This window comes from Prionailurus bengalensis, chromosome X (genome assembly GCF_016509475.1).
Source record: "Prionailurus bengalensis isolate Pbe53 chromosome X, Fcat_Pben_1.1_paternal_pri, whole genome shotgun sequence".
Lineage (NCBI taxonomy): Eukaryota > Metazoa > Chordata > Mammalia > Carnivora > Felidae > Prionailurus > Prionailurus bengalensis.
The window spans coordinates 34170189-34197838 of record NC_057361.1 but is presented as its reverse complement, the minus strand read 5'-3'; the positions used below and the strand labels follow the sequence as shown (position 1 = coordinate 34197838).

General features: G+C 38.4%; 1 protein-coding gene across 2 annotated transcripts in view; it reads left to right on the top strand.

Moving 5' to 3' along the window:
- LOC122477728 (ferritin light chain-like) overlaps positions 1-27650 on the top strand; it is a 67704-nt gene that overhangs the window by 5894 nt on the left and 34160 nt on the right. For both annotated transcript variants that reach the window (XM_043571056.1, XM_043571058.1), the window contains exon 2: positions 433-511. In XM_043571056.1, coding sequence (XP_043426991.1) covers positions 433-511 — 79 coding nt within the window. The remainder of the gene's footprint in view (positions 1-432; positions 512-27650) is intronic.

The following is a 27650-nucleotide window of genomic DNA, read 5'->3' as shown; positions in this document are numbered from 1 at the left end:
ATTCTCTTTCTCAGAATTTTGAAATAATCATATATAATAGGAGGCCCTCCCAAAAGTTTAAAACAGTAAGGTTGTAGGACTTAATAGGCAGAAAACCTTGAACTGTTTGAAAACTTGCTTAGATGAAATTTGAGTGTGTGTGCATTCATCTGAATTTCTTTTTTAAGATATTTATTTTGAGAGAGAGAGAGAGCGAGAGAGCGAGCAAGCATGCATGGTGTGTGCACAAACAGGGAAGAGGCAGAGTGAAAGAGAGAGAGAATCCTAACCCGGTCCACAGTCAGCGTGGACCCTGACATGGGGCTTGATCTCTTGGTTGTGAAATTGGGACCTGAACTGAAATCAAGAGTCGGATGCTTACCTGACTGAGCCACCCAGGCACCCCCATTCATCTAAATTTCTATATTTATTAATATATCTCTGTGTTTCCAGGGTCCTTCCCTGAACACCAAGATGACTTTCTCCCTGGGTATCAGAAATTTCTGCATGACTGAGACGGCACCTGCGAAAGGTATGTTTGCAAAAGCCACTCAGGAAAGCATGCACCCAAAGAGAGGAGAGATATGAAGTATGCCAATTTGGTTTAAGAAACCTTCATAAGCATCAGGGGGTTAGGTTTGTTCTGAGGACAGCTCGATAGGACGTGGAGGAGGATGTAGAATGAATCATGCTTTTTCCTTGAATGGATTTACCCCCAAGCCTGGGGAAGAAGCACATGTTAAAAAAAAAAAAAAAAAAAAAAAGCTAAATGAGAAAAAAAAAAGTTCATGAAGATACTGGGAGCATGAAGTTTTATAGCCGATGTAGCCTGCTGCATGAAAACTTAGCAGGGACAAAGGGTACTGTTCTCATTTTGACAGACTAGCAGTTGAATATCTCAGAACATGGGGTGGAAACATAAGACATTCAGACAACCTCCTCAAATAGCACAAGCCAAAATGAAGGAAAAGGCCAATGCCATTTAGTAACAGGACTACATTGGTGAGACTAGAGTGGCAGCACAAGGTGGTAGCTGGGAAGACCAGATTTATAAATTCAAGTGCCACCTCCCTTCACACTGGGGACTTCCTGAACGTGTTAGGAGGAAATTGAGAGAGGTTGAAGTTCTTCGGTTTTGTTTTGTTTTCTTTTATGATTTTACCCTACAAAAATAAATAGATGTATAAAATACCACTAGAAGATTAGGAATTGCAAAATGCATTACTGGAATAGTAAAAAAGAATACAACTCTTCATCAATAGTGTTTTGACATTCAGTCATTCATTCTACAAAATTTTTGAGCGCCTACCATTTGCCAGACACTTTTCTAAGCACTGGGGATATAGCTGTGACCAAGCCAAACCAGGTCCTTGTCCTCAGGGAGTATACTCTACTGGGGAAGGTGAACCATAAAATAAATTTTAGCATATCTATACTATAGAATTTTATGAGCTAGGTTTCTAATATTAAATATATTTAATCAAAATATAATACATAATATATACATATATTGTATATACATGTATATATATAATACATCAAAATATAATACATAATATATAATTTTTAGTTATAAAAACAACTTGTAGGAGAGAATTATAAACTCCTAAGTATAAAAATAAAATGTAGTAGAATGTTCACACAAAAAAATCAGGATGAGAATACATGACAATCTTTGAGCAGTGAGTTGTATTACAATGGAATTTCACCACTGAAAATGCTCACTTGATTTTTTTACAAGCAGTATTACATTTATAGTAAAAAAATAAATTATTAAAACCAAACACTGTATAGCGGCTAAACCCTAGAAATGCTTTTTGAAAAATTGTTGTTGGGATTTCCTTTTTATCCTGTGGCTATTGGACATAGGGAAAGGCAGATAAAACTTTTGTGTATTTGGGGATACAATACAAAAATGTATAATTATGACTTAAGAATAATCCCTTCAGGGGCGCCTGGGTGGCACAGTCGGTTAAGCGTCCGACTTCAGCCAGGTCACGATCTCGCGGTCCGTGAGTTCGAGCCCCACGTCAGGCTCAGGGCTGATGGCTCAGAGCCTGAAGCCTGTTTCGGATTCTGTGTCTCCCTCTCTCTCTGCCCCTCCCCCGTTCATGCTCTGTCTCTCTCTGTCCCAAAAATAAATAAACGTTGAAAAAAAAATTGTTAAAAAAAAAAGAATAATCCCTTCATATCTCAACCAAATGGGAATACATACTATTTCTTTCATTCATCTATAGATGGACATTTGTGTTGCTTCCATATTTGGGCTGTTGTAAATAATGCTGCAATAAACATAGGGGTGCATATATCTTTTCGAATTACTGTTTTCTTTTCCTTCAGGTGAATATTCAGTAGTGGAACTACTGAATTATATGGTAATTCTATTTTTAATTTTTTGGGGGAAGTTCCATACCGTTTTCCACCATGGCTGCACCAACTTGCATTCCCACCAGCAGTGCTCAAGGGTTCCTTTTTCCCCACATCGTCACTCAAACCTGTTATATCTTGTCTTTTTGATACTAGCCATTTTGACTGGTATGAGGTGATAGTTCATTGTGGTTTTGATTTGCATTTCCCTTGTGATTAGTGATGTTGAGTATTTTTTCATGTGTCTGTTGGCCATCTGGATGTCTTGGTAAAAATGTCTATTCAGGTACTCTGCCCATTTTGTAACTGGATTGTTTTTTTGGTGTCGAGTTGTAGAAGCTCTTTGTGTATTTTGGATATTAATTCCTTATCAGATATATCATTTGCAGATATCTTCTCCCATTCAGTAAGTTGCCTTTTCATTTTGTTGATGGCTTCCTTCACTGTGCGAAAGTTTTTTTTTATTTTGGTGTAATCCCAATAGACCTTTTTTGCTTTTATTTCCCTTGCCTGAGGAGACATATCTAGAAAAATGTTTCCAAGGACAATGTTAAAGACATTACTGTCTATGTTTTCTTTTATGAGTTTTATTATTTCAGATCTCACATTTAAGTCTTTAATGTATTTTGAGTTTGTTTTTGTGTATGGTGTAAGAAAGTGGTCCAGTTTCATTCTTTAGCATGTAGCTGTCCAGTCTTCCCAACACTATTGATTGAAGAGAATGTCTTTTTCCCATTGTATATTTTTGCCTCCTTTGTCATAGATTAGTTGAACATATAGATTTGGATTTACTTCTGGGTTTTGTATTCTGCTCTGTTGATCTGTGTCTATTTTTGGGCCAGTACCATATTGTTTTATTATAGCCATATAGTATATCTTGAAATTTGGGATTGTGATACCTCTAGCTTTGTTTTCCTTCCTCAAGATTGTTTTGGCTATTTTTTTTTGTGGTTCTGTACAAATTTTGAGGTTATTCTATTTCTGTGAAAAAATGCTATTAGTATTTTAATAGGGATTGCTTTGAATCTCTAGATTGCTTTGGATAGTGCAGATATTTTAATAATATTTTTCCAATCCCTGAGCATGATTTATCTTTCCATTTGTTTGCATCAACTTCACTTTCTTTCACCAGTGTTTTATAGTTTTTAGAGCACAAGTCTTTCACCTCCTTGGTTAAGTTTATTCCTGGGTATTTTATTCTTTTTGGTGAAATTGTAAAGGGAATTGTTTTATTAATTCCTCTTTCTGCTACTTCATTATTAGTGTATAGAAATGCAACAGATTTATGTATATTAATTTTGTATACTAAAACTTTACTGAATTTATTCTACTAGTTTTTTACTGGGGTCTTTAGGGTTTTCTTTTCTTTTTTTTTTTTTTAATTTTTTTTTCCAACGTTTATTTATTTTTGGGACAGAGAGAGACAGAGCATGAACGGGGGAGGGGCAGAGAGAGAGGGAGACACAGAATCGGAAACAGGCTCCAGGCTCTGAGCCATCAGCCCAGAGCCCGACGCGGGGCTCGAGCTCCCGGACCGCGAGATCGTGACCTGGCTGAAGTCGGACGCTTAACCGACTGTGCCACCCAGGCGCCCCAAGGGGTCTTTAGGGTTTTCTATGTCATCTGCTAACAGTGGCAATTTTACTTCCTCCTCACCAATTTGGATGGCTTTTATTTCTTTTTCTTGTCTAATTGCTGTGACTAGGAATTTGAGTACTATGTTAAATAGCAGTGGTGAGAGCGGACATCCTTGTTTTGTTCCTGATTTTAGAGGAAAAGCCCTCGGTTTTTTCATCATTGTGTGTGATGCTAGCTGTGGATTTTCATATATGGCCTCTAGTAAGTTGAGGTATGTACCTGGTAAACCCACTTGTTTATCATGAATGGATGTTGGATTTTGACAAATGCATTCTCTGCATCTGTTGAGATGATCACATGATTTTTATCCTTCCTTCAGTTAATGTGGTATTCACATTGATTGATTTGCAGATGAACTATCCATGCATCCCCTGGAATAAATCCCACTTGATTGTGGTGATTCTTTTAATGTATTGTTGAATACGGTGTACTAATATTTTGTGGAGAAGTTTTATATCTATGTTCATCAGAGATATTGGCCTATAGTTTTCTCTTTTTTGTATTGTCTTTGGTTTTGGCATCAGGGTAATGATGGCCTTGTAGAATATATTTGGAAGCTTCCTTCCTCTTCTATTTTTTGGAGTAATTTGAGGAGAATAGGTAGTGCCTCTTTTTTAAATGTTTGGTAGAATTCACCTGTGAATCCATCTGGTCCCAGAATTCTGTTTGTTGGGAGGTTTTTGATTACTGATTCAATTTCATTGCTAGAAATTGATCGGTTCAGATTTTCTACTTCTTGCTGATTAAATTTTAGAAGATTGTGTGTTTCTAGGAATATATCCATTCCTTCTAGATTGTCCAATTTGTTGGCATACACTTTTTCATAGTAGTTTCTTACAATCCTTTGAATTTTTGTGCTACCAGTTGTTAGTTCTCCTCTTTCATTTCTGATTTTATTTATTTTTGTCCTTTCTTTTTCTTGACAAATCTGATTAAAGTTTTGTTTATCTCTTCAGAGAATCAGCTCTTGGTTTCATTGATCTTTTTTATTTTTACTTCTTTAGTCTCTATTTCATTTATTTCCACTCTGATCTTTATTACTGTCTTCCTTCTACTAACTTTGGTCTTTGTTCTTTTTCTAGTTCCTTTCAGTGTAAGGTTACATTGTTTGAGATTTTTCTTGTTTCTTGAGGTAAGCTTATATTGCTATGATTTCTCTCCTAGAACTACTTTTGCTGTATACCGAAGATTTTGGACTGTTGTGTTTTCATTTTCATTTGTCTCCATGTATTTTTTTAATTTTCTCTTTGATTTCTTCATTGACCCATTGGTTGTCTAGTAACATGTTGTTTAGCCCCCACATGTTTTTGTTTTTTCCAGTTTTTTCTTGTAATTGATTTCTAGTTTCATATTGTTGTGGTTATAAAAAATGTGTGATGTGATTTCAGTCCTCTTAAATGTATTGAGACTTGTTTTGTGGCCTAACATGTGATCTGTCCTGGAGAATGTTTTATGTGCACTTTTCATTGCATTAGTAAGGTTATGGACTGCTGAGTTTCTACTCAGTGATGGCAGCATCTCCTAAAGAAGCAGCAATAGTACCTCTCACAGGTCAGCATTAAGTGTGAGCTTGTGGGCTTCAGCCCAAGAGTGGCAGCAGCATTCTGGTCTCTAGGTAGGACATACTGTGATCAGTTGTTTGCAGATCTGGCCAGAATTCTTTCTCTCCCTGTTTCCATACCCTATTGCCATGTGATTTTGAAACTCCTCCCATAAAAAGTGGAATCTGTTTCTCTACTCTTTGAATCTGGGCTGGCCTTGTTTCTTACTTTGAACAATAGAATGCAGAGAAAATGGCATTATGATAGTCCCCAGCCTAGGCCTCATGGGAACTCACAGGCTTCTGCTTACTCTCTGGAGCCTCCTGACTGCTAATGGAATAAGCCCATGCTAGCCTGCCAGCGAATGAGAAACTATGTGTGTCAGAGTCTAGCCAGCCTTCTTGTCCCAGCTGAGGTCTCAAATATCTAAGGGAGCCGAGCCAAGGTCAGCAAAGCCAATGCACACTCAACCATGGATGTACGAGGGACCTCAACTGAGAACAGAAAACTGACTAGCTGAGCCCAGCCTAAATTGTCAACCACAGAATTTTTTCTTAAATAACTCTGGTTTTATATCTGTAAGTTTGCAGTGGTTTGTCACATAGCAATAGCTATGTAATAGATACACACCTTTTTCCTTATTTTTTAAAGCATTTTTATACCTTTGTAGCGAGTCAGTAGCATTAAGTTGTTTCTGCTGTAGATGTATAGAGTGATTTGTGTTTGCTTGACTGGATTCTATTACAAATGCTTTAGTGTCCATTGAATTCACAAATGTTACAGTGTCCACAGAATGGAATTCTGTGCAGCCATCAAATTAATGAGGCAAATTCCCATAGCATGTTTCTCAGTGAAAACAATCAAATTATGAAAACTACATATAGTATGATGCCAATTTGGAGGCACACACACAGTGATAATTATCATCTTATAATCCCGATATCTTTTCATTTTGTGATTTTTTTTCTTTTCTTTTTTACTTTTTCTGCATTTGCTAAATTCTCTGTGAAAGCATGCTTTGCTTTTTTTTTATAATTAGAAAAAATTTCATGGGGTGCCTGGGTGGCTCAGTCGGTTAAGCATCTGACTTCATCTCAGGTCATGATCTCACGGCTTGTGGGTTTGAGCTCCACGTCAGGCTCTGCACTGGCATTGCGGAGCCAGGAGCCTGCTTCACATTCTGTGTCTCCCATTCTCTCTGTCCCTCCCCACTCGCGCTTGTGCACGTGCTCTCTCTCTCTCTCTCTCTCTCTCTCTCTCTCTCTCAAAAAATAAGTAAAAATAAATACACATTTAAAAAAGTTTATAATTAGAAAAAATTTCAAATTGTTAATTTTTCAGGACATCTAGATTGATATTCAACCTGGTGGAGTCATGATACCTTCTGTAACTCCCCCTTTAGCAATATATTCAAAGTGACTTTTTTTTTTCCTCAAAAAAATGGTTGACAAGAAATCAGGGTCTTACCTCTCCTAAAAGCATTCCAAGCCAGGTTGCAGTCACTCTTGTTGCCCTGTAGTCCACAATCATGCAGTAGCATGTGAAGTCGTATATAAACCATTTTTTTTGGTTTCTGTCCTCTCCCTAAATACTCTAAGTCACCTTACCACTCAGCGGCTGCCGGAACATCCTCTTGACATGTATCCCCTGCATGTGTCCAGCTCTAGATAATTCAGCAGATACATGAATCTTTGGTTACTGATAATCTTAATTGAAAGGATATCATGCTTTTATGCTGACTTCAATACCTATAAATACTGCATTCCTGTGACATAAAAGTGTAATTAATGGAGACTTGGCTTAGAAGAATTCAGCCAAAAAGGTGATAGTTGGAGGGATGCAGCTTCTGTGCCGTTTTGTTTTTTTTTTGTTTTTTTTTTTACCATTTTTAGTCATTTATATCATAATGTTTATTGGACCCTATTTATTTCTGCAATCCAAAGATTAATTAGCATTCATTGACTCCAGTAGGAATATTTTCTACATAATTGTGATTCATCTGTTTTAGCTTAGATTCATTTATTAGAGAATTATATTTGATTGCACTTTAATGAACCAATACATAAAAAATGAGTGCATTGAAATTCCTTCTATCTAGTTATAGTGATATGTACTTTAGACATTCAGGCATACAGATGTTACATAACGCAGGCCAGAGCCCCATCTTACTTCAGTGTACAAGTGGCTATATTTAAGGTGAAGACTGGGCCAGCATGGGTAAAGCAGAGCAGAACATCGAGCTGATTATCGATAAGTTAACCTCTGAATTCAGTTGACATACAGAACCCTGGCTCTAAACATTTTTTGTTAGAAGTATCCCCATCAGTAGACTGCTGGCTTGTAGTAATTGGCTTATATCATCATCAAAATTAGAGACATATAGGGATCAGCTGGATTAGGATTTGAACCCAAGCAATCTGGCATAGGAGCCTGCACTCTTGATGGTAGATTTTGGAGTCAGGCTGCCTGGGTTTCCTTTTGGCCTCTGCCATTTACCAGTCTTCACATCTGTAAAATGGGGATATTAATAGTACCTACCTTACTGTCTTTCCATGAGGCAGTGTATGTGAAGAACGGTTCTGGCAGGGCACCTGGGTGGCACAGTTAAGCATCTGACTCTTGGTTTTGGCTCAGGTCATGATCTCACGGTTCATGGGATTGAGTCCTGCATTGGGCTCTGCTCTGACAGTGTGGAGCCTGCCTCTCCTTTCCTCCCCCCTCTTAATAAGTAAATAAACTTAAAAAAAGAAACAGTTCTGACATAATGGGGGCTCAATAAATGTTAGTCTTCATTTAAGAATGCCATGCTGTGGGGCACCTGGGTGGCTCAGTCAGTTAAGCGTCTGACTTCAGCTCAGCTCATGATCTCGTGGTTCGTGAGTTTGGGTCCCATACTGGGCTCTGTGCTGACAGCTCAGAGCCTGAAGCCTGCTTCAGATTCTGTCTGTCTGTCTGTCTGTCTGTCTCTCTCTCTCTCTCTCTCTCTGCCCCACCACCGCTCACACTGTCTCTCTCTCAAAAATAAATAAACATTAAAAAGAACTTAAAAGAACCATGCTGCCTCCGAGGTATGAAAGTTTAGATCCAAAAGAGACCTCGAAGATGATTAAGTTCACTGTTTTTCAACTGCGGTTCACAACCTGTTAGTGGATTTTGAAATCAGTTTAAGGGCTCACTTCTGTCATTTAATAAAGCAAGTGAGAATATGATAAGATAGAAATTATCAAAATGCATCGCATGTAGTAAGGTTAAGTATTGTTTCATGAAACATTTGTTTTAAAATAATAGCAGACGTGATTGATGTCCTGCCCACATCCCCTCAGGTCTCTTTTGTTGGTTCTGCCCATCCCTCCATGTCTTTGTGCTTCTCTTCTAAACAATCTTCCCTATAGTTCTTGGGAAACTACCCTTCAGCTACTGGAGGCACATTAGCCTAATGTATTGTTATTATTTATCTGTTGCTACCTAACAAAGTGTTCAAAACCAGGTGACATGAAATGACAAGCATTTATTACCTTACATCATTTTCCGAGGGTCAGGAAACCAGGAGCGACTTAGCTGGATGCTTCTGGCTTGGGGCGTGTCCCAGGAGCACAGTGGAGCCCTTTAGCTGGGGCTGCAGTCAGCCTGCTCGATGCTTGAGTGGGGCTGGAGGCTCTGCCTTCAAACTCAAGCTTCAGTTCTTGGCTGCCTGTTGCCTGGAGGCCTTAGTTCCTTGTTATGAGAGTCTGTATCATGCGTCTTTTCATAGGACTGCTCATAAAAGGAGACCTTGCTTCCTCCAGAAGCAGTGATCCAAGAAAGAGAGAATCCAGGATGGAAGCCACAGTCTTTTATATCTTAATCTCAGAAGTGACATGCCATCGCTTCTGCTGTATTTTATTGGCTACACAGACTGGCCATGGAACAGGATTAGGAGGGAACTACACGAAGGTGTGAATATCATAAGACAGGGATCATTGGGGGCCACCTTTAGGGTCTGGCTACAACAGGTACCATGGGCTGAAATACCTGGAAGTTACATCTTTCTGGTGGCCTGTAACCAGTGACTGACTAGGAATGAAATGTGAAAGCCCAGCTCCCTTGCCTCAAGGTGAATCAAACTCTGTGCTATATTTTATGCTCCAGAGCTCCCCATGGGGTCAGGCTGAGGCTGAGACTTCAGCTGAAATCTTACCGTGGGTTGATTTCTATTCCTTTCCTGCTCTGCCTCTTCTACCCCCACACCAGTTACCAGTTTCTCATGGGAGCACATCCTCAGTAAATTACTTGCACTCGAATCCTTATGTCAAGGTCTGCTTCTGGGAAATCCCACCTAGGGTGAGGTGGTATGTGTGCATGCGCACACACGTGCACATGCTGGGTCAATATAAAACATGTCTTACTATAAGTCATGGTCAAAAACGTTGAATTGAGAAACAGCCCCGACTCTGATCTGTATCAGTCCTTTTATTTTACAATTGAGTGAACTGCTGCCCAGACAGGTGAAGTGATTAATTCAAGATTACCCGACCCAGAGTGGTTAGATGAGCCCTTGATTTTATTTTGACTTCCTATGCTTAGCCTCTGGTTGTAAAATCATTTCTGTTGCATTGAATTCCAACTCTGACACTTGAGAGTTGTGGGAATTAAGTCAATTCAGTCCTTCTGGGCCTTAGTCCCCTGATCTGTAACATGAGGATAATCATTGCTATGAGTAGAAAGAAGAGATCGGATAGAAATGAAATCGAATTCAGCTTCACTATTCATTGGCTTCCCCCACCCCCGATTTTTTTATTGTAATAAAATACACATAACATGAAATTTACCACCATAACCATTTTTAAGTATATTTATAGTTCACTGCATCTGGAGCCGCCATCACCACCATCCATCTCCAGAACTCTTTCATCTTGCAAGACTAACTCTATTCCCATTAAACTGTAACTCCCCATTCCCCTCTCTCTGGAGCCCCTGGCAACCACCATTCTACTTCCTGTACCATCATTGGCTTTTTGACCTTAAGCAAATAGTGCATTTTCATTCTCTTCATCTTGGGTAAAAAGAGACTAATACTTTCTAGCATATAGTTTATCAAAATAGCTGATATATACAATCAATGGTGGCTGGGATTAAATGTGTGAGGGTTTTTAGTTTTTTGTATCTCACAAACTGGTAATATGTCTAAAAATAAGGTAGAATTTGATAATATTCAGCCTCGAGGGGCCATTCTTCTTTGAATAAGGAAGTGGAATGATTTTATAGTATGTATTAACATGAGCTTATCTCTTCATTTAGAACTACTACCACTCTGTCCTGATGGGTCAAATATTTCAAATTTTTAAGAAATAGTTAAAAGGAAATGTATCACGTGACACAAATTATATCAGAAACCAGAAGAAAAGACACTTAGAAATGTAATAACTTGAGGCCTGTATTTAGAAAGAACCAATTTGCACTTGGGTTAGCCTGAGTGCAAACTAGAAGAAGAATGAACTTGCCTACACAGAGGGGGAAAAGAAAAATAAAGCCTGATTCTGGCTGAGGGACATATAAAAGTAGTTCTTGTTTTGTGTGTGTGTGTGTGTGTGTGTGTGTGTGTGTGTGTGTTTTAGTAAACAATTGAGGTCACTGAAAATTATGCAAAGAAACAAGCACCCATATACATGTCTGGTGGAAAATAGTACATATCTCTTATGAAAGGCAATTTGGCGATATTCATCAAGATTACACAGGCAGTTTGGGACCCAGGAATTATACTTCTGGACATGTACATATGTGCATGTACATGTCACTTACTCTGTCAAGTGTTTGCTTCATAGCTGAATAGATTATATAGGTAATATACGGTCTCTAGGCAGGTGGGGAGACCGGGAAACCTTTTACAGGCATCAAAATGAACATTCATCTACCACATATATAAGAAGATGTATATGCAAGGTTGTTCATTGTTGCTTTTTTTTAATTTTGGTACTACTTAAAAGCTTGGAAGCCATCCAATGTCCATCAAGTTAGGATTGGTTTAAGAAATTATGATACATCCACACAATAAAAATGCTATGCATATATGAAAAGATTGAGGCTGATTTTATGTGCTGATATGTTACAAATTGTAAAATATATTAAGTACAATTGGCAAGATGCAGTATAGTGCATATGCTAACTTTTGTGTAAAATGAGGAAATATGAATATTTATGTTCAAACACTGGTAGGATAAACAAGCAATGAAACAAAATACCCACTTTGTCGAAGCTGGAGGTAAAACAGTAAAATGCACATGTTCAGTTCTCCCCTCTGTATAAGGAAATGTACTAATAATTGAAAAGAATGTTTCACAACATTTGGACTTGTCTCTCAGAGTGTCAGACATCAGTCTCCCAAACCCAGAGGCACATGTGAAGCTGAGCAGCCCCCTTGAAGCCAATTATGTGTCTTCAAGATAGATGATGTGCTAAGGATTGAAAAACATTACTTTTATTCCATTCTCTTCACAAGTCCTTGGGCACATGAACGTATTTGGAATTTACTGGCTTTTCTCGTCCTTTGGGGATTCAGCCAAAACTGAGGCAGAAAGACTTTCATTCTTATATCCTCTTATACAATTTTACTCTTCACTGGTAGAATACAGAATTGAATGTATCAGTTGCAACTCATAAAATTGTCCCGCACTCTCGCCACTTAGGTGAGAGGTTACCTCATTTAGTAAACCACAGTTAAGCAATTATTCTCATCCCTAAATTCCCTGCCACACCTAGCACAGGGCCTCATTTAACAGATGCTCACTAAATGTTTGCTGAATTGAGCCACCTGCTTTATTTTACATTGATGCCAGATGCAGATAAAATGTTAAAATGATTTACATTTCAATTGTGACATTAAAATCTAGGACTACTATCGTTGAATAATGCTTATTCAAATGCTTATTTCAAAAGACCCCTTAGTTTATCATTTTGGAAAATATGCTCTTATGCTTTGATTCTCAATCTCTAGATAAAAGAGGCAACTGCAATTGCCTTTTCAATTTCAAACCTTAGAAACAGAGCTCTTCCAGAGCACACCTTCTCATTAACTTAATTTGCTTCAAATGTGGTACATTCCATGCACAAAATCAAATAATTGGTGATAATTATACTACCGAAAGCATAAAATCTAGGTTCCTGACTGGGAGAAAGGTTACATACTAGAAGAAAATATTTGCAAATTATATATCTGATTAAAGTCTTATATCTAGAATATATAAAGAACTCTTACAACTCAATAACAAGACACATGATTAAAAATGAGGAAAGTACTTGAATAGATACTTCATCAAAAAAGACATATAACTGGATAATAAGCACATGAAAAGATGCTCAATATCATTAGTCATTAGGGAAATGCAAATAAGAAGCAAAATGAGACACTACCCTACATCCACAAGAATGGCAACAGTCAGCAACAGACATGAAAAAGTGTTGGGGAAGATATGGAGAAATGAGAACTTAATACAGATGGGTATGTTAAATGGTACAGCAACTTTGGAAAAAGTTTGGCAGTATCTTAAAAGGGGAAACACACATTTTCCATATGATCCAGCAATCCTCCTGGGTATCTACCCAAGAAAAATGAAACCGATGTTCACACAAAGACATATGTGAATGTTAGTAGCAACATTATTTATAATAGTTAAAAACCGGAAACAGTCCAAATGCCCTTCTGCACAACAAATGAACAAATTGTGGCATATCTGCACAATGGAATTTTATTCAGCAATAAAAAAGAACAAAGGACTGATACATGCTACAACATTGATGAACCTCAAAAACTCTTTGTGCAGGGAAAGTAGCCAAACATAAAGACTACATATTGTACAAGAATTGGCAAATCCATAGAGACAGAAATTGTGTAGTGGTTGCCTGGGGCCGGGAGTAGGGAGGATGGATAATGACTAAAAGTGGGATTAACTAAAAGGAGGGGTCTTCTTGGGGTGGTGGGAATATCTTAAAATTGAAATTTGGTGGTGGTTACAAACTATAAATTTACTAAAAAGCACTTAATTGTATACTTAAAACAAGTGAATTTTATGATATAAAGTCATATCTCAATAAAGCCATTAAAATGTTTTTAAACTTCAGGTGACAGGTATTCTTTCTGATTTTTTATCCTGCATTTTTTTCTTAAGTATCAAACTTAGATTTGACGATATGTTTGTATATCTTAGTTTGAAATTAAGGAATATGTGTTCCTTGATGAATGTTCAGAAAATATATGCAGGAAACATCCTTCTGTAATTCTATTCCCTAACCTAAACATTGTCAATATTTTGGTGGACACCTTTTGTAGAGGGTATCCATCATAGTTCTCATATTCATAGCTGACCATTAGCTTTTGGATAGTCTTTGAATAGTTGGGGAATGTGATGGTTTAAAACCTATCTGAAAATTTGTGATCCCTCTCATCAAAAGGGAAAGACTAATCCCCTTTTCTTTGAACATAGGTGAGGATTTGTGATTACCTCATTGACTAGAATGTGGCAGAAATGGGGACATCTGGGTGGCTCAGTTAGTTGAGCATCTTAACTCTTGATTTTGGCTCAGGTCATGATCTCAGGGTCATGGGATGGAGCCCCACATTGGGCTCCACACTTAGCGTGGAGTCTGCTTAAGATTCTTTCTCTCCCTCTGCCCCTCTTCTCTGCTTGCATGTATACACACTCTCTCTGTAAAATAAAAAAAAAATAATGAAATGATGCTTCTGACCTTGGATTATTAAAAGCCATGCCACTTCTACATAGCTCTCTCTTTTGCGATGCTCACCTTTGAGACCTAATCATTATGTTGTTAAGAAGCCCAGGCCCCATGGTGTCAAATTCTGGCTTCCCAAATACCACCAGAACAACACATTGATGAGACAAAGCTGAGCATGTTGCTTAAAACACTACCTAATGGAATCTGAGAGTCTCAGACAGGGAAGACAGTATATTTAGTGATATATTATGAGAGTTGGTCTAAAGTGGGTCTTTCAGTATAGGGGCTTGACTAGGTTTGGGTAAGAATCATAGGATTGGTGGTCACAACAAGGTGAACATTTTGAGGCTGAAGGCGTGTATAAACTCTTCTATTGAAGAGTGATAGGTCTTTCAGAAAGTTCCTATAAAGAACAATAATTTTATTTGCAAATTTATCTTCTTGGACAACAGCCTACTAGAATATTAAAGTCATGTTAACAAATATAATGGAATAGTGAAGTCAGTTTAGTTTAAAAGTAAGCTGTGTAGGAGTAAGTAGTTTGGTTCTTAGTGGAGAGGACCTTATGTTAGGTATGTGGTCAATGGCCTCAGGTAAATTCACAGCCTGAAAGCCAGCCTGACTTTCATGTCACTGGCTTTACATGTCACTGGACATGTAAATGAATGAGCTGCTGGCGATTCTAGCCCCCAGTTACACTGAGCCAAACAGACTAACTGCCCCCTGTAAACCTTGCCCAAATTACAGATTTGTGAGCAAAATAAATGTTGTTGCTTTGAGCCACTAAATTTTTGGATGGTATATTACACACCAGTAAATAAACAGAAAAAGGAAATCCCCATACCTGAGTCCAGGTCCCCCAACATAGGGGTAAAACCTCAAATTCACAGCCCCACTTGCATCTAGTATACAGGAGTGTGACCTAGACCCTGTCAATCTGATGTGAACATCGGTTTATAAGTGAGCAGTCTGTGATGCTTCCATTTCATCTGGAGCGGTGTCTAACCAATGGTAGTGGCAATGATGGTAGTTTCTTGGTGGCTGGCAACTTGAGTGCCTGCCTTAGATCTGGCATCAGGATAGCAGCCATGAAGACTTCCTCTAGTGATTGGTGGCAGTAGTTTTTCAAGTCTGTCTTGCGGTATGGTTTTGAGTTCTGTTCCGGGAAGTTTAGCTTCTAGCCCTCCGAGCAATTTTGCGAAGCGTTAATGAGTGACTTTTCTACTTAATAGTCAACTTGATCAAGAAAGTCATATAGGAAGTGGCTGCAGGTAACAGATCCTCAGGAGAAAAAAGGAAATGTCAGGTTAATTATCTCTTTTAATTGTTATTGATATCTCTGAAAACCACTGGCACTGGGTTAGTCCAAGACATGCATTGATCAAGAACAACAACAACAAAAGCCAATTAAATTATTATCTTTGCTCACTAGGAATAACATGCTCATTTGGGGTAAGGTTCTAAGGGCGATAGGGGCAGTTGGACTAGAATGATATGAAAGGCCTAAGGAATTCAAACTTTATAGTGTCAGTCTCTTCTAGCTGAGCTTGACAATATAAAGAAAGAAAAGAGCAAGGCAAAAGCAGAAATTTGTGGCATTTCGATGATTTTATTCAAAGAATCTCTTATTGCATGCTGCCTCTAGGCTGAGACAGCTCAAACAAAACTCAAATTTTTATTCTTAGGCTGCTGTATAAAAAACATTGGTTTACTAGATATTTTACATAAAAGTTATATTTGTGTTTGGAGAGAGTAGGATCCCCAGAATTGGAATGGAGACATGTAGAATGCAGATAACTAAGTACTCCAAACCCCACAGAGCCTTCCTTCCTCTCCTGGTTGATGAAGCTGTTCATTCCTTGAAGACTCTGTAACAACCTTGCTGAGAGCATTGCCTTTAATTTTTTAAAAATGTTTGTTTGTTTGTTTATTTAACATTTTAATGTTTATTTAATTTGGGGGGGGCAAAGCACGAGCGGGGGAGGGGCAGAGAGAAAGGGAGACACAGAATCTGAAGCAGACTCCAGGCTCTGAGCCGTCAGCACAGAGCCCAACGCGGGGCTCGAACCCTCAGACGGTGAAATCATGACCTGAGCCGAAGTTGGACACTTAACTGACTGAGCCACCCAGGCGCCCCGAGAAAATTGCCTTTAAAAGGATAGAAAATTTCTTTTGACTTCTTAGATAACTGCTTCTGAGTATTGTCACACCAAAGCTAGCTCCAGTTGGCAAATTGTGAATTTACTAATGTATGTTGTGTTATCACAATAGATTCAGTGAATGCCATAGGAAGGAAGGCAGAACAAAACACTAGATCAGTCTAAATTCATTATTTAGGAAGCTCTTACAAGGAGATTCTGATTTCACTGTGCTAGCTTAAGATGCCAGAAGTGATTCCAATGGTTTGTTCAGTTGAACTCAGTAAGGGGGCCAGGGTAAATGAAGTCAAGATGCTAAAAGTTTCTTGGTGCAATACAAGTGAAGGAATCCAAAGATAAGAAAATAGGAATTTTGTAGTGGATTTGTTATGCATTGCCTATTCTTTCACTCAGTTCACAGTTTGAAACTTTATACCTAGTGCTTGTGCCATACCTTCTCTAGTAGTGGGTGAGATATATAGGCAGTGAACCAAGTGCTCAGTTTAACACATACTTGGAACTGAAAACGGTTAGCAGTAACCCAGTGCTCATTTCCTGACCTTTCCTAGACACAAAGTAACTAATGTGTTCTTTCCAAAGACAGAATGCAGGGCACTTAATGATTTGATGAAGTGTGCTTCATCAGTGAAGAGAAACAACTAACGCCCACTGGCCTTGGAAAGTAGTGGGGAAAGTATTTGACACTGCTTTGCCCTGGCTGGCCACATGAAGTACCAGTCTGTTGTTATGTATTAAGCCACAGCCTGCAAGATGCACGAAACTGTCAGGTCCTAATTGTTGGGATCAGAGGGAACTTACAGTTTAGGTCAGTGATTCTCAATTGCGGGTGATTTTGCCCACCAGAGGATATTTGACAATGTCTTGTAGACACTTTTGGTTGTTGCAAATGGGAGGCATCTAGAGAGTAGAGATCAAGGATTTTGCTAAACCTCCCACAGTGCAAAGAATGGCCCCCTCTTTCCCAACAAACAAGTATCCAGCCCCAAATATACATAGTCCCAAGGTGGAGAAACCCCGGGTTAGGTGCGTATAAAATATGTACAGGAAATAGAAGCTGACCAGCCTCTCTGTGTTACATATAGAGCAAAGGTTGGCAAATATTTTCTTTAAAGGGCCAGATAGTAAATATTTTAGGCTTTGTGGGTCATGTGGTGCCTGTTTCAACCATAGACAACACTCATTAATCAACGAGTCTGTGCACCAATAAAACTTTATTTCTACAAATAGGTCATGAGCTGGATTTGGCTTATAGGTAGTAGTTTGCCAAACCCAATAGAGAGATTAGCTTGACTCTCATATAGTAATTTTGTCATTTATTGTATGATGCTAATAAACAACTGTTTTATACTGTTTAGTAATCTTTTTATTTTGCAATGAACCCTTTTAGTCCCAATAGGCTTAAAAAATGAAATTCATGATTATTAATGACAATGAACTACTGAATTTCCATTTGTCAAGAAAGTTGATCATGGGTATATAATTTGCACAAAATTTTTGAAGACATTTACCGTTCACCTTGGGAGCCAAAGTAATATAATGGACTGCATAAAATCCAGGGGTATGAATCTGTGGGATACATAAATATCTATTTTGAGACAATACTTTATTTAAGAAGCCTGGGCCTGAGGACTTCTGTTTAACATGTGCATCTTCAGAAGATGTATTTATATATCACTCTGTAAGACATCACTTTTCATTTAGATCAAATATTCATTTTACTAAATTAATGTCATTCATTTCATTCTAAGTTTTCATTTACACATATTAAAAATGAAATGATACATGTTATTGTGTTAGCTCCATTAGTAGAAGAAATGCTAAAAGAATTAAGTGAGGCCAGTTTTATATCAGTGATATTGGAAGCTTAAAATGGAAAATCTGCTCATATCAATGATGGTTCAATTTTATTTCACTCAATTCAGGGAATCAAAGTTTTTAGAAGTTCATTTTGTCAAAGGGAAAAAATGGGATTATTACTAATTAAATTGAAAATTTAGTTAAAAAGTTCAACACTGAATACAGAGTTGTTTTGTGGTACAATATGAAAATACTGTTTTGTTCAGTTTGGTGTCATAGTAAAAACAAGGATTTTACTAAGTAAAGATGCCTAAGGAGCTGAAGTATATTTGGAACTGGTTGACAGGGTCAAATGATTCCAAGCTGAGTCAGCAAGCTATGCCATTATAACAACCAAAATTAAAAAGGCCATTGTCAACATTTACAAATACTTAATAAAACACACATTAACTAAATTTTAAAAACTTTGGTGATAAAGTTATTGAACATAAAATAAATATTTTAGCATGGCAGTACATGGTTTCTTTCAAGCTGTGGAAAATGCATATAGGAAAGACTGGGGAAATTTTTTAAATTAAAATAAGCTTTAGGGGCGCCTGCGTGGCTCAGTCAGTTAAGCATCTGACTTCAGCTCAGGTCATGATCTCAAGGTTCTTGAGTTCAAGCCCCGCATCAGGCTCTGTGCTGACAGCTCAGAGCCTAGAGCCTGCTTCTGATTCTGTGTCTCCCTTTCTCTCTCTCTGCCCTTCCCCCACTCACACTCTGTCTCTCTCTCTCTCTCAAAAATAGGCATTAAAAAATTTAAAAAAATAAAATAAGCTTTAGTTATACTACAATTATCAAATTTATATTTTGGGCTCCTTCGCTAGCAGGCCAGAATGGGCAATGCCAAAGTAATATTTCTGTGAAAGTGAAATGTTTATTCTGGTAACATTGACATGAACTGAAAAGTCAGTTTCTCCATATTTCCATCTTCTGATGATTACTGTGTATATCTTGCTAGTACAGTTGCTTTCCTCTGATTTGTGCAAAAAGTCACCCTAATCTTTTAACTTTTATATGTATGAAAATATGTACCACAAAATGACACTCTTCAGTATTTGTTCTAGGCTTTTTGCTGACCTTCACAGAAAGCACTTAGACTTTTAAGAAATACAATGAGATACAGAACAGGTCACTAATGAGGAGATAAATGGATGGTCCCTCTGTGCCGATCAGAGCTGTTGTTGAGATGAATTTAATAATGGAATCACTGAAAAGGTCATTAAGTTCCAAATACAGCTAATTAAGAAGCAGCTGAGAAGGGGGAAAAGGGCCTTCTCTGCCCTCCACTGCTCTGCCCTGTGTTCTTTCTGGTAGATATTTATTGTTTTCAGCTTCCCGGTATCAGCTGCTATTTTCCAAGAGTTGTCCAGTTTTATTTTGGGGAATATTTGTCTCTCATTAGGGTGGTCACACCAAGAGGTGTGACATAATGCCAGATTCTTGCCTCCCCCTTTGGAAGTCAAAGGCATTCAGTTGTCCCTTGACTTGGCCACTTTAAGAGCCAGCATGGAGAATTTGACCTGAACTTGGCTAATATGATGTCTCTCCTAAGACTTTGAATCTTGAGCAATTGATGCCCAGAAACAGAGGTCCTGCATTGATTAGTCATTTCTTGCATTGAGTTGGTGATTTTTGATTCTGTGCCCTAGGCCTAGAGAGTGACCTTGATTTCTGCAGGCTCCCCAGCATGCCTTTCTAATCTTTTGCCTTCAGTTTAATCAGAGTTTGTTTCAGTTACCTGTAAACAGGGAATCCTAAATGACACATTCTCCTTTAGCGGGGCTTTTCCTACATCTACCTCCAAGTAAATTACTTTACAACCTACCCACCCTTCTTGAATCTGAGGAAGCCATTTCTTACCAAAGGTAACTTGCACTGTTAAGAGCTTGGTGTGTTACTCTTCCTAGGAGTCTTAGGATGGTGAAAAGATCTTTAGGAAGAAGGCAGTAGACAAGCCTTGAAGATTAAATGTTCAGATATTTGGTTCTCATAAGACTGTCAAGTAGAATGCTACCATTTTTTGAATACTTGGCTACGTGTGTCATTGTGCTAGGTAAGCACTTTACAAAAACCCCCATGGCAACACTTTGAAGAAGGCATTATTGTGCCCATTTTATAGATGTGAAATAAGAGGCTCAGAACAGTGAACTAATTTGTTCCAGGTCACCCAGCTAATATTTGGGGGATCCAGAATTTGAATCTATGCTATTTGACTTCAAAGCCATTTTCTTAACCGCTAGCATGTGCTGTCTCTCTGTAGGATGGGTATTGTCTTGGGAAAGAAAGATTTTCCCTTTCAGTCATTCTGTATGTGTGCTTTACCACCTCTGTGTGGAATTGGCCCAGCATAGGCACCCAAGTATAACATGCCAATATGGAGGCTGACATTTTTTCCCCTGTATGAAGCTGCATGGGTTAGTTGGACCAGGCTGGAAGTGCACTTCTACAGCTTTTCTATCAGGACTGAGCTCTTATTTTAGTACACTACTGAGGTATAATTTACATACATCAAGATTCAAGCATCTTATATATACAGTTTGGAGAACTTTAACAAATGTATGTATCGTGTAGCTATCACCCAGCTCAAGATGCAGAACACTTACATCTCCCAGAACCATCCTTTACTTTCCTTTGTAGTCAATTCCTCCACCCATGGAGACAACCAGTTTTTAAATTACCATAAGTTTTCTTGCTCTCCAATGCCATATAAATGGACTCATATATGCAGTCTTTTGTGTAAGGCTCCTTTCACTCAACCTACTGTGGTTTTTTTTAGGTTAGTCTATGTTGTTGGATGCATCTTAATGAGTTACTTTTATTGCTCATTAATTGTATGAATATGCCATGGAGTTTTTTATCCATTTGCCTGTTGATGGACTGTTGTTGGAATATTTTCAGTGAATAGCTAGCCTGAATAAAGCTACTTTCAACATTCTTATAGAAGTCTATGAATTTATGCATTCATTTCTCTTGGCTAATATATACTTAGAAATGGAATTGCTGGTCACGAAGAAGCAATATAATACATTTTAATAGAAACAACAAGGATGTAAAATTCTGCATTCCTGTCAGCAATGTTGGAGAGTTCCAGTTGCTCTACATCTTTACCCACAACAAGTGTTTTTGATATTTTTTTATTCTGGTGGGTATATAGTTTTATCTCATTGTCATTTTAAATTGTATTTCCATAATGATTAATGATGTTGAACACTTTTGCTATGCTTATTGGCAATTCAGATATCTTTTGTGAAGTGCCTGTTCAAGTCTTTGGTTACTTTTTTATTATTGTTGACTAACTATGAAAGCGTGTGACACCACACTTGACCAACACAGACAGTCTGTATTTTGTACACATGTCAGCATAACCACCAGCCCAGTGATGTTCAATATTTACCCAAAGCTAAGTTGAGAGAGGTCATATTTATAAGGATTGCCTTGCATAAGATGTCCCTGTCTACTTTTCCAGGCCAGAGGTTTCCAGTTGGCAGTGGTAGGCCAACTCTGGATCACAAAAAGCATTTTGTTCAGCTAATATTTTAACCGATAGAGTTGTTAGTACATTAAAAATCAGGAGACAACTCCCTACACATCTGACCTTGTAGGCTCTTAAAAAATTTGAAAATCTGGAAACATTGGGTCTACTCTTTCCTCATGGCAATATCAGCTAAAGCTGAGAAGTGGCCTCCCTCTTAGACTGGACACGCACTGTTCACTTTAGCACAGCTCCATTGCCCTACTCCGTATTGGCTTATTCCCAATCTGCTTCGCTCACAACTGGTTTAGTATCTCCTAATGACTGTTAGGAACTAAATAACTCACCACATCACCCTCTTAACTCTACAAATGCACAAATTTGTGACTCAATGGAAAAAGACTTTATGCATTTTATATATTTAATTTTATTCCAGATTTCATCTTTTCTCTGTCCTTATCTTTCTTCGTCTTGAACTCCTCATTCCTCATTAAGGGATATTGTTGTAGAGGATTTATTTAAATATTTTTTTGGAACAAAGCAATGTATTTTGCCTCTGCATATATATTAGGAATGATTGTACTTCTAAGAAAGTAAAGCCAGCCATTAGTTATACACCCCAAGTAACTCATTCACTTCTCTATTTCAAAGAGGATGGTCAAGGGGGAAAGAGGTGATAGTAAAAAAAAAAAAAGAGGTCCTCCCAACATTTGACAAGAGTGAGCAGTTTCTTAGCAGGCACTAGGCCTAGAGACCCTGAAGAATATAATACCCCTGGTGTAAGCAAGAAGAGTTAGATATACACAGAGTTTATGCGCATCTGGTCTAATCATATTACAAAATATATATCACTGTATCACTCTACACCCATCAGAATGGCTGAAGTTCAAAACAGTGATATCACCAAATCCTAGTGAGGATACAGAGGAAACTGGATCACTTATACATTGCTGATGGGAATGTATGGTACAGCTATTTTGGAAAAAAGTGTGACAGTTTCTTACAAAACTAAACATTGTGCTTACCATACAACCCACCAATTTCACTCTTGTGTGAGTGAAATGAAAATTCGTTTTCACACAAAAGCTGTACACGAATATTCACAGAGCTTTATTCATAATATCTCTAAGCAGAAAACAACCCAATTGTTCCTTATTGAGTACATGCTTAAACAGCTCTGGGACATCATCCATATCATGAAATACTGCTCAGCTATAAAAAGGAATGAGATACTGATATGCACAACAACTTGGATGGATTTCCAGGGAATTATGCTGAGTAAAAAAAAAAAAAAGGTAGTCTCAAAAGTTTACATACTGTATGATTTCATTTATATAACATTCTTGAAATGAAAAAGTCATGGATATGGAGAATAGATTAGTGGTTGCCAGGGATTAGGAGTATTGGTAATGGTGGGAGGGAGGTGGCTGTAGCTATAAAGGGTTCTTACGAGATCCTTGTGATGGAATTTTTCTGGATCTTGTCTGTGATGGTCATCATATGAAACCACATGTGATAAAATTGCCTAGAACTAAATACACACACACACACACACACACACACACACACACGACTGTGTATAAAACTGGTGAAACCAGAATAAAATTGGTAAATTGTATCAATGTGAATTTCCTGGTTGTGATATCGTACCCTAATTAGGTAAGATGCTACCACCATTAGGGGAAACTAGATGAAGAGTATATCCAATCTGTGTGTATTATTTCTTATAATTTCATGCAAATATACAATTACTTCAACATAAAAGGTTGAAAACATACCATTATTTATACAAAAGTATTAATTAAAAATTTAGCTTCAAGTCAGTGGGTTTAATACTATAGAAAAATGATTTAGGTAATTATGTATGATTCCATATAACTATGTATTAGTCATTATATACCCTATCAGGAAAGAACCTGTTTCAGTTACTATGGCTGTGTAACAAATTACCCCAAAACGTGGCGGCTTGAAATAATGACAACATTTATTTTGCTCACAAATCTGTAGTTTGAGCGAGATTCAGTGGGGATGGCTTATCTTCCTCATTTTGACATCAATTTGGGGGGCAGTACTTAAAGACTGGGGGCACAAATTATTTGAAGGCTCATATATATAAAGATTGATGCTGGTTGGTTGGTATTGAGATCAGAGCTGGAGATGTCAACTAGAACATCTACACATGATGTCTTCGTGTGGGTTGGGCATTCTCATAACATGGGGATTGAGTTGATGATAAGAACCTCCAGAGAGATGGAGAGCTTAGTGGAAATTCAGTACCCTTTCTGAACTAGCTTTGGAAGCCATGCAGCATCACTTTTGCCATAGTCACAGTCCTTCCCAGATTTAAGGGGAGGGAACATAGACCACATCTCTTGATATAGGAGTTCCAACATCACAGTACACATTTTTAACGAATGGAAGGAGGGAGGGTGACTAACCAAATATATACCTTCTTTTCTCTCCTTGCAGTGCCCTTGCCCTCTTCTCTGCCCTGCTGGAAAAATACCTTCATTTCTATTTATTAGAGACTCAGAAATCTGTTAACACTTCTGTCCTCTCCCCGAGTACAGTGACTAGTATGGGGGCTTTGCAATGTGTCAACTTTGCTAGGCTGAACGACATATTTCAGAAACCCCTTTCTTATACGTTCCTGGTTATGGTGGGCCAAAAGAGAGACTGTTATGAGATTTTGAGGGAAGAAGAGAACAGCAGCTACTCTGTAGCTCACATACATCATCACTGATCTGTTACTGCAGTGACACAGCAGCTGGGCTTTCTGCTGCTCCACCCTCCTCTAATTCTTCCCTCAGCCGCTTCTATCCCTGGGCTAGCTGTGTGAGCTTAGTTCGGTGATGAAGGGTCCCTAGCTTCTACAGGGCAGCCATTACATTAAGGTTAGAGACACAAACTGACGGTTTTTCAGCCCCTCCTTGAGGTCTTCAGCTGGTGCTTGTGGGTTCCAGCTCATTCTTGCTTTCTGTCACTGCATATCCATCTTCCCTTCACCCACTGCCCACTCTGTGCACTTTAAGCTTCAGCATCAGAAGCAAACACAACCATCTTACAGAGACTGATTAACTAGCTTCCACAATTGTGTGAGGTTGCATCCCTGTAACAAATCCCTTTTGTGCATGTGCTCGTGTGTGTGTATGTGTGTGTGCATGTAGTATGGTTTTGTTTTTCTGTATCCTATAGGATGCAAAATTTGGTATCAGAAATCCCTAGTTCAAATATGCAAGTTCCTGGGAGTTAATTTGTAAATTGTATATTGAGGTATAATTGACATATTGATTAATTTTTCATTCAACATCCAACAGATATTATGTCAAGCCTCTTCCATACCTCTATTCATCTAGTCTTTTTATTTTTAATACAGACTATTTCTTTAAAAGTATGACTAAGTGTGATTTAACTTTTGATATTTTTGAAACCCGTTAAATGTATAGATGAGAAAATAAATTTGGGGAAGAACCTAGGTCCCATTTTCCCGCAGGGGAGAAACTTACAAGAGATGTAAGTATCTCTGGCTTATCGAGAATCATTTTGTTTATTTGGGCACTGCCAGAGACAAATGGAATGTCAGGATTTCAAGCTATGGGAGAGACGTTAGGGGTGGGGGGTCTTCGGTGGGCTTCTTAGGGGGAACATTCCTGCACATCCTATTGTTTAGCTTTCATGTACACCGTGTCTTGTGTAGTGCCTCCCGAGGAGCTGCAGAGAGGAACGCTGAGTGAGAGAACAAAGAGCGTCTGCATGCACACACCCCCACCCGTTCCTGGGGTTGGGTATTCCCTATTCTTCTGCTCTGAGGATAGGGAATTGAATTGATTAGGTAATTTGTACAAAGTGGTCTCCATCAAACAATCTTGTGATAGTCTTACTGACAAGGGCTACTTAGCTGCTCTTAAACCGCATAAATCACAATTTAAAATCAGTTGCACAGAGGGAAACATTGCTGTGACTCATTTTTCCTTGAAGACAGATAAGCATCAGCTCATACATTTTTAGAGCGCTCACATTTCTGTGCGGATGTGTCTGTTTTGCAATTTAAATATTTCATCTTTGAGTGACACTGAAAGGCTGCAGTGCTCTAATGCTGCTGGATGTGTGAGACCCCTAGATTTTGGTTAATTATGTGTATTGTTCAGAGTACCTGGAAGTTATTTTCTTGATGCCTATATTTTGAAAGATTTACAGCATATCACTTTGCAGAGACTGAGTCTTTACACATCAAAGCACTGCAACGAAGACAAATACATACCTAAGTTTTATCTAAATTAGACCAAAGAACCATATAGACACAAATGCCCCACAACTGTGACACATTTGGATGACTGTCCCAGTCACTATACTGAAATAATTCTTTATTGGTTGGTGAAGAGATGCTGCTGTGTGCTCCACAAGCCCCCCTATCCACCAGTCCAGTAACCTCTGTCCATCCCCTAGAGACCCACAAACCATTCCTTGATCAGGCAAATAAAGAGCTATTGTCCACCACAGCAGGGTGCCTTCAGGACCCTACCTCAGCGCTCGGGTGGGTCTTCAGCCTGGTGCCTGAGGTATATACAGCTATTAAATATTTCCAATATCTCTCCTGCACACAGCTGAAATGGAGAGAGGGCTGGCATGGAAGTTGGGAGATTTGAGTTGGAATCCTTGCTTATCCTCTCTGGGCCTGTTTCCCCCGCTTATAAAATGGGAGGTTTGGACAAGATTATATCTAATGACCTGTTGAATTCTATTCTGGAATTCCATTATTTAGAAACATCTGAACTTTTTCCATTTTCATCTTGGAGGTTTGGTATCTTGCAGAGGGAAAAGAATGGCTAAATGGAGTGGGGAGAGCTTGTTCCAAAAGGCTGGCCGGGCAGTGGGATGATCAGGAAAGAAGGCAGAGGAAACAAAACAGGTAACACTGTATGAGATCCCTGCACAACCATGCTGAGAAAACCATTTGCAATTCTGATTCTGAAACCTCTCCAAAAAATTCATGGTGGAGCTGAAAAGTGCCCAGAGCGGGGGAGCTAAGATGACTGGGAAAATAGGGAGCCCCCCTATTGAAGGCAGATTAAAAGATTTCTTATTCTTCTGCAAGGTTGCATAAGAGATAGAGTGAGAAACACGGAGGGATGAACACCAACTTATTTGTCAAACCTTACAGCAGCTCTTGAAGATGGAAAGAACTAAATTTAGAGGCCTCTCCCCTCAGCACCCCTGATAGGGGTGTGAAGTAGAGGCAATGAATTTATGAAACTTGTTACCCCCAAGAAGCACTATGAGCAATTTATACAGATTCTAATAGGAGAGGTGTTACTTTGTGGTGGCAGATCTATAACCTGTTAAGGGTACACTAGGGAAGGCAATTCTGACCTCTTTCTAATCTAGTATGGCCACCATCAAAGAAAGAATGTAGGCCCAAATGGTACCTAGGAATGTTCCCAAGAGGACAATTCATTTTCATCATTTTCCCTTTTTAATTTTTCTTTGTTTTGTTATTATTATTTTATACATGTAATGAATTGTCACTTCCAAAAAGAAAATTCAAACCGTTCAGAACTAGGAAGTGATAAGTAAAAATTTCCCCTGACAACATCCTTCTCCTCAGAGGTAACCGCATAAATAGGTGCCTGTCCATTTTGCCTTGTGAAAAATATATGTATGATAGCATGCATTACAGTTTACTTCATGAAGTAGCTTGGGTGCCTTTCTATATCAGTACATATAAATTTACTTAATTCTTTTTAGTGGTTGTGTATCATTCTACTATGCAAATAAACCATGATTTCTTTAGCCCACTAACAAACATTTAAAATTTTTCCAGCATTTGCCACATTTGCAATGTTATGATGAATATCCTTGTATCTCCCATATATCTTATACCTTGGTTCCCTAGTCTGTTAGGGTGGTCCTATACAATAATTTTCTGGAAAAAGTACCGCTACATTA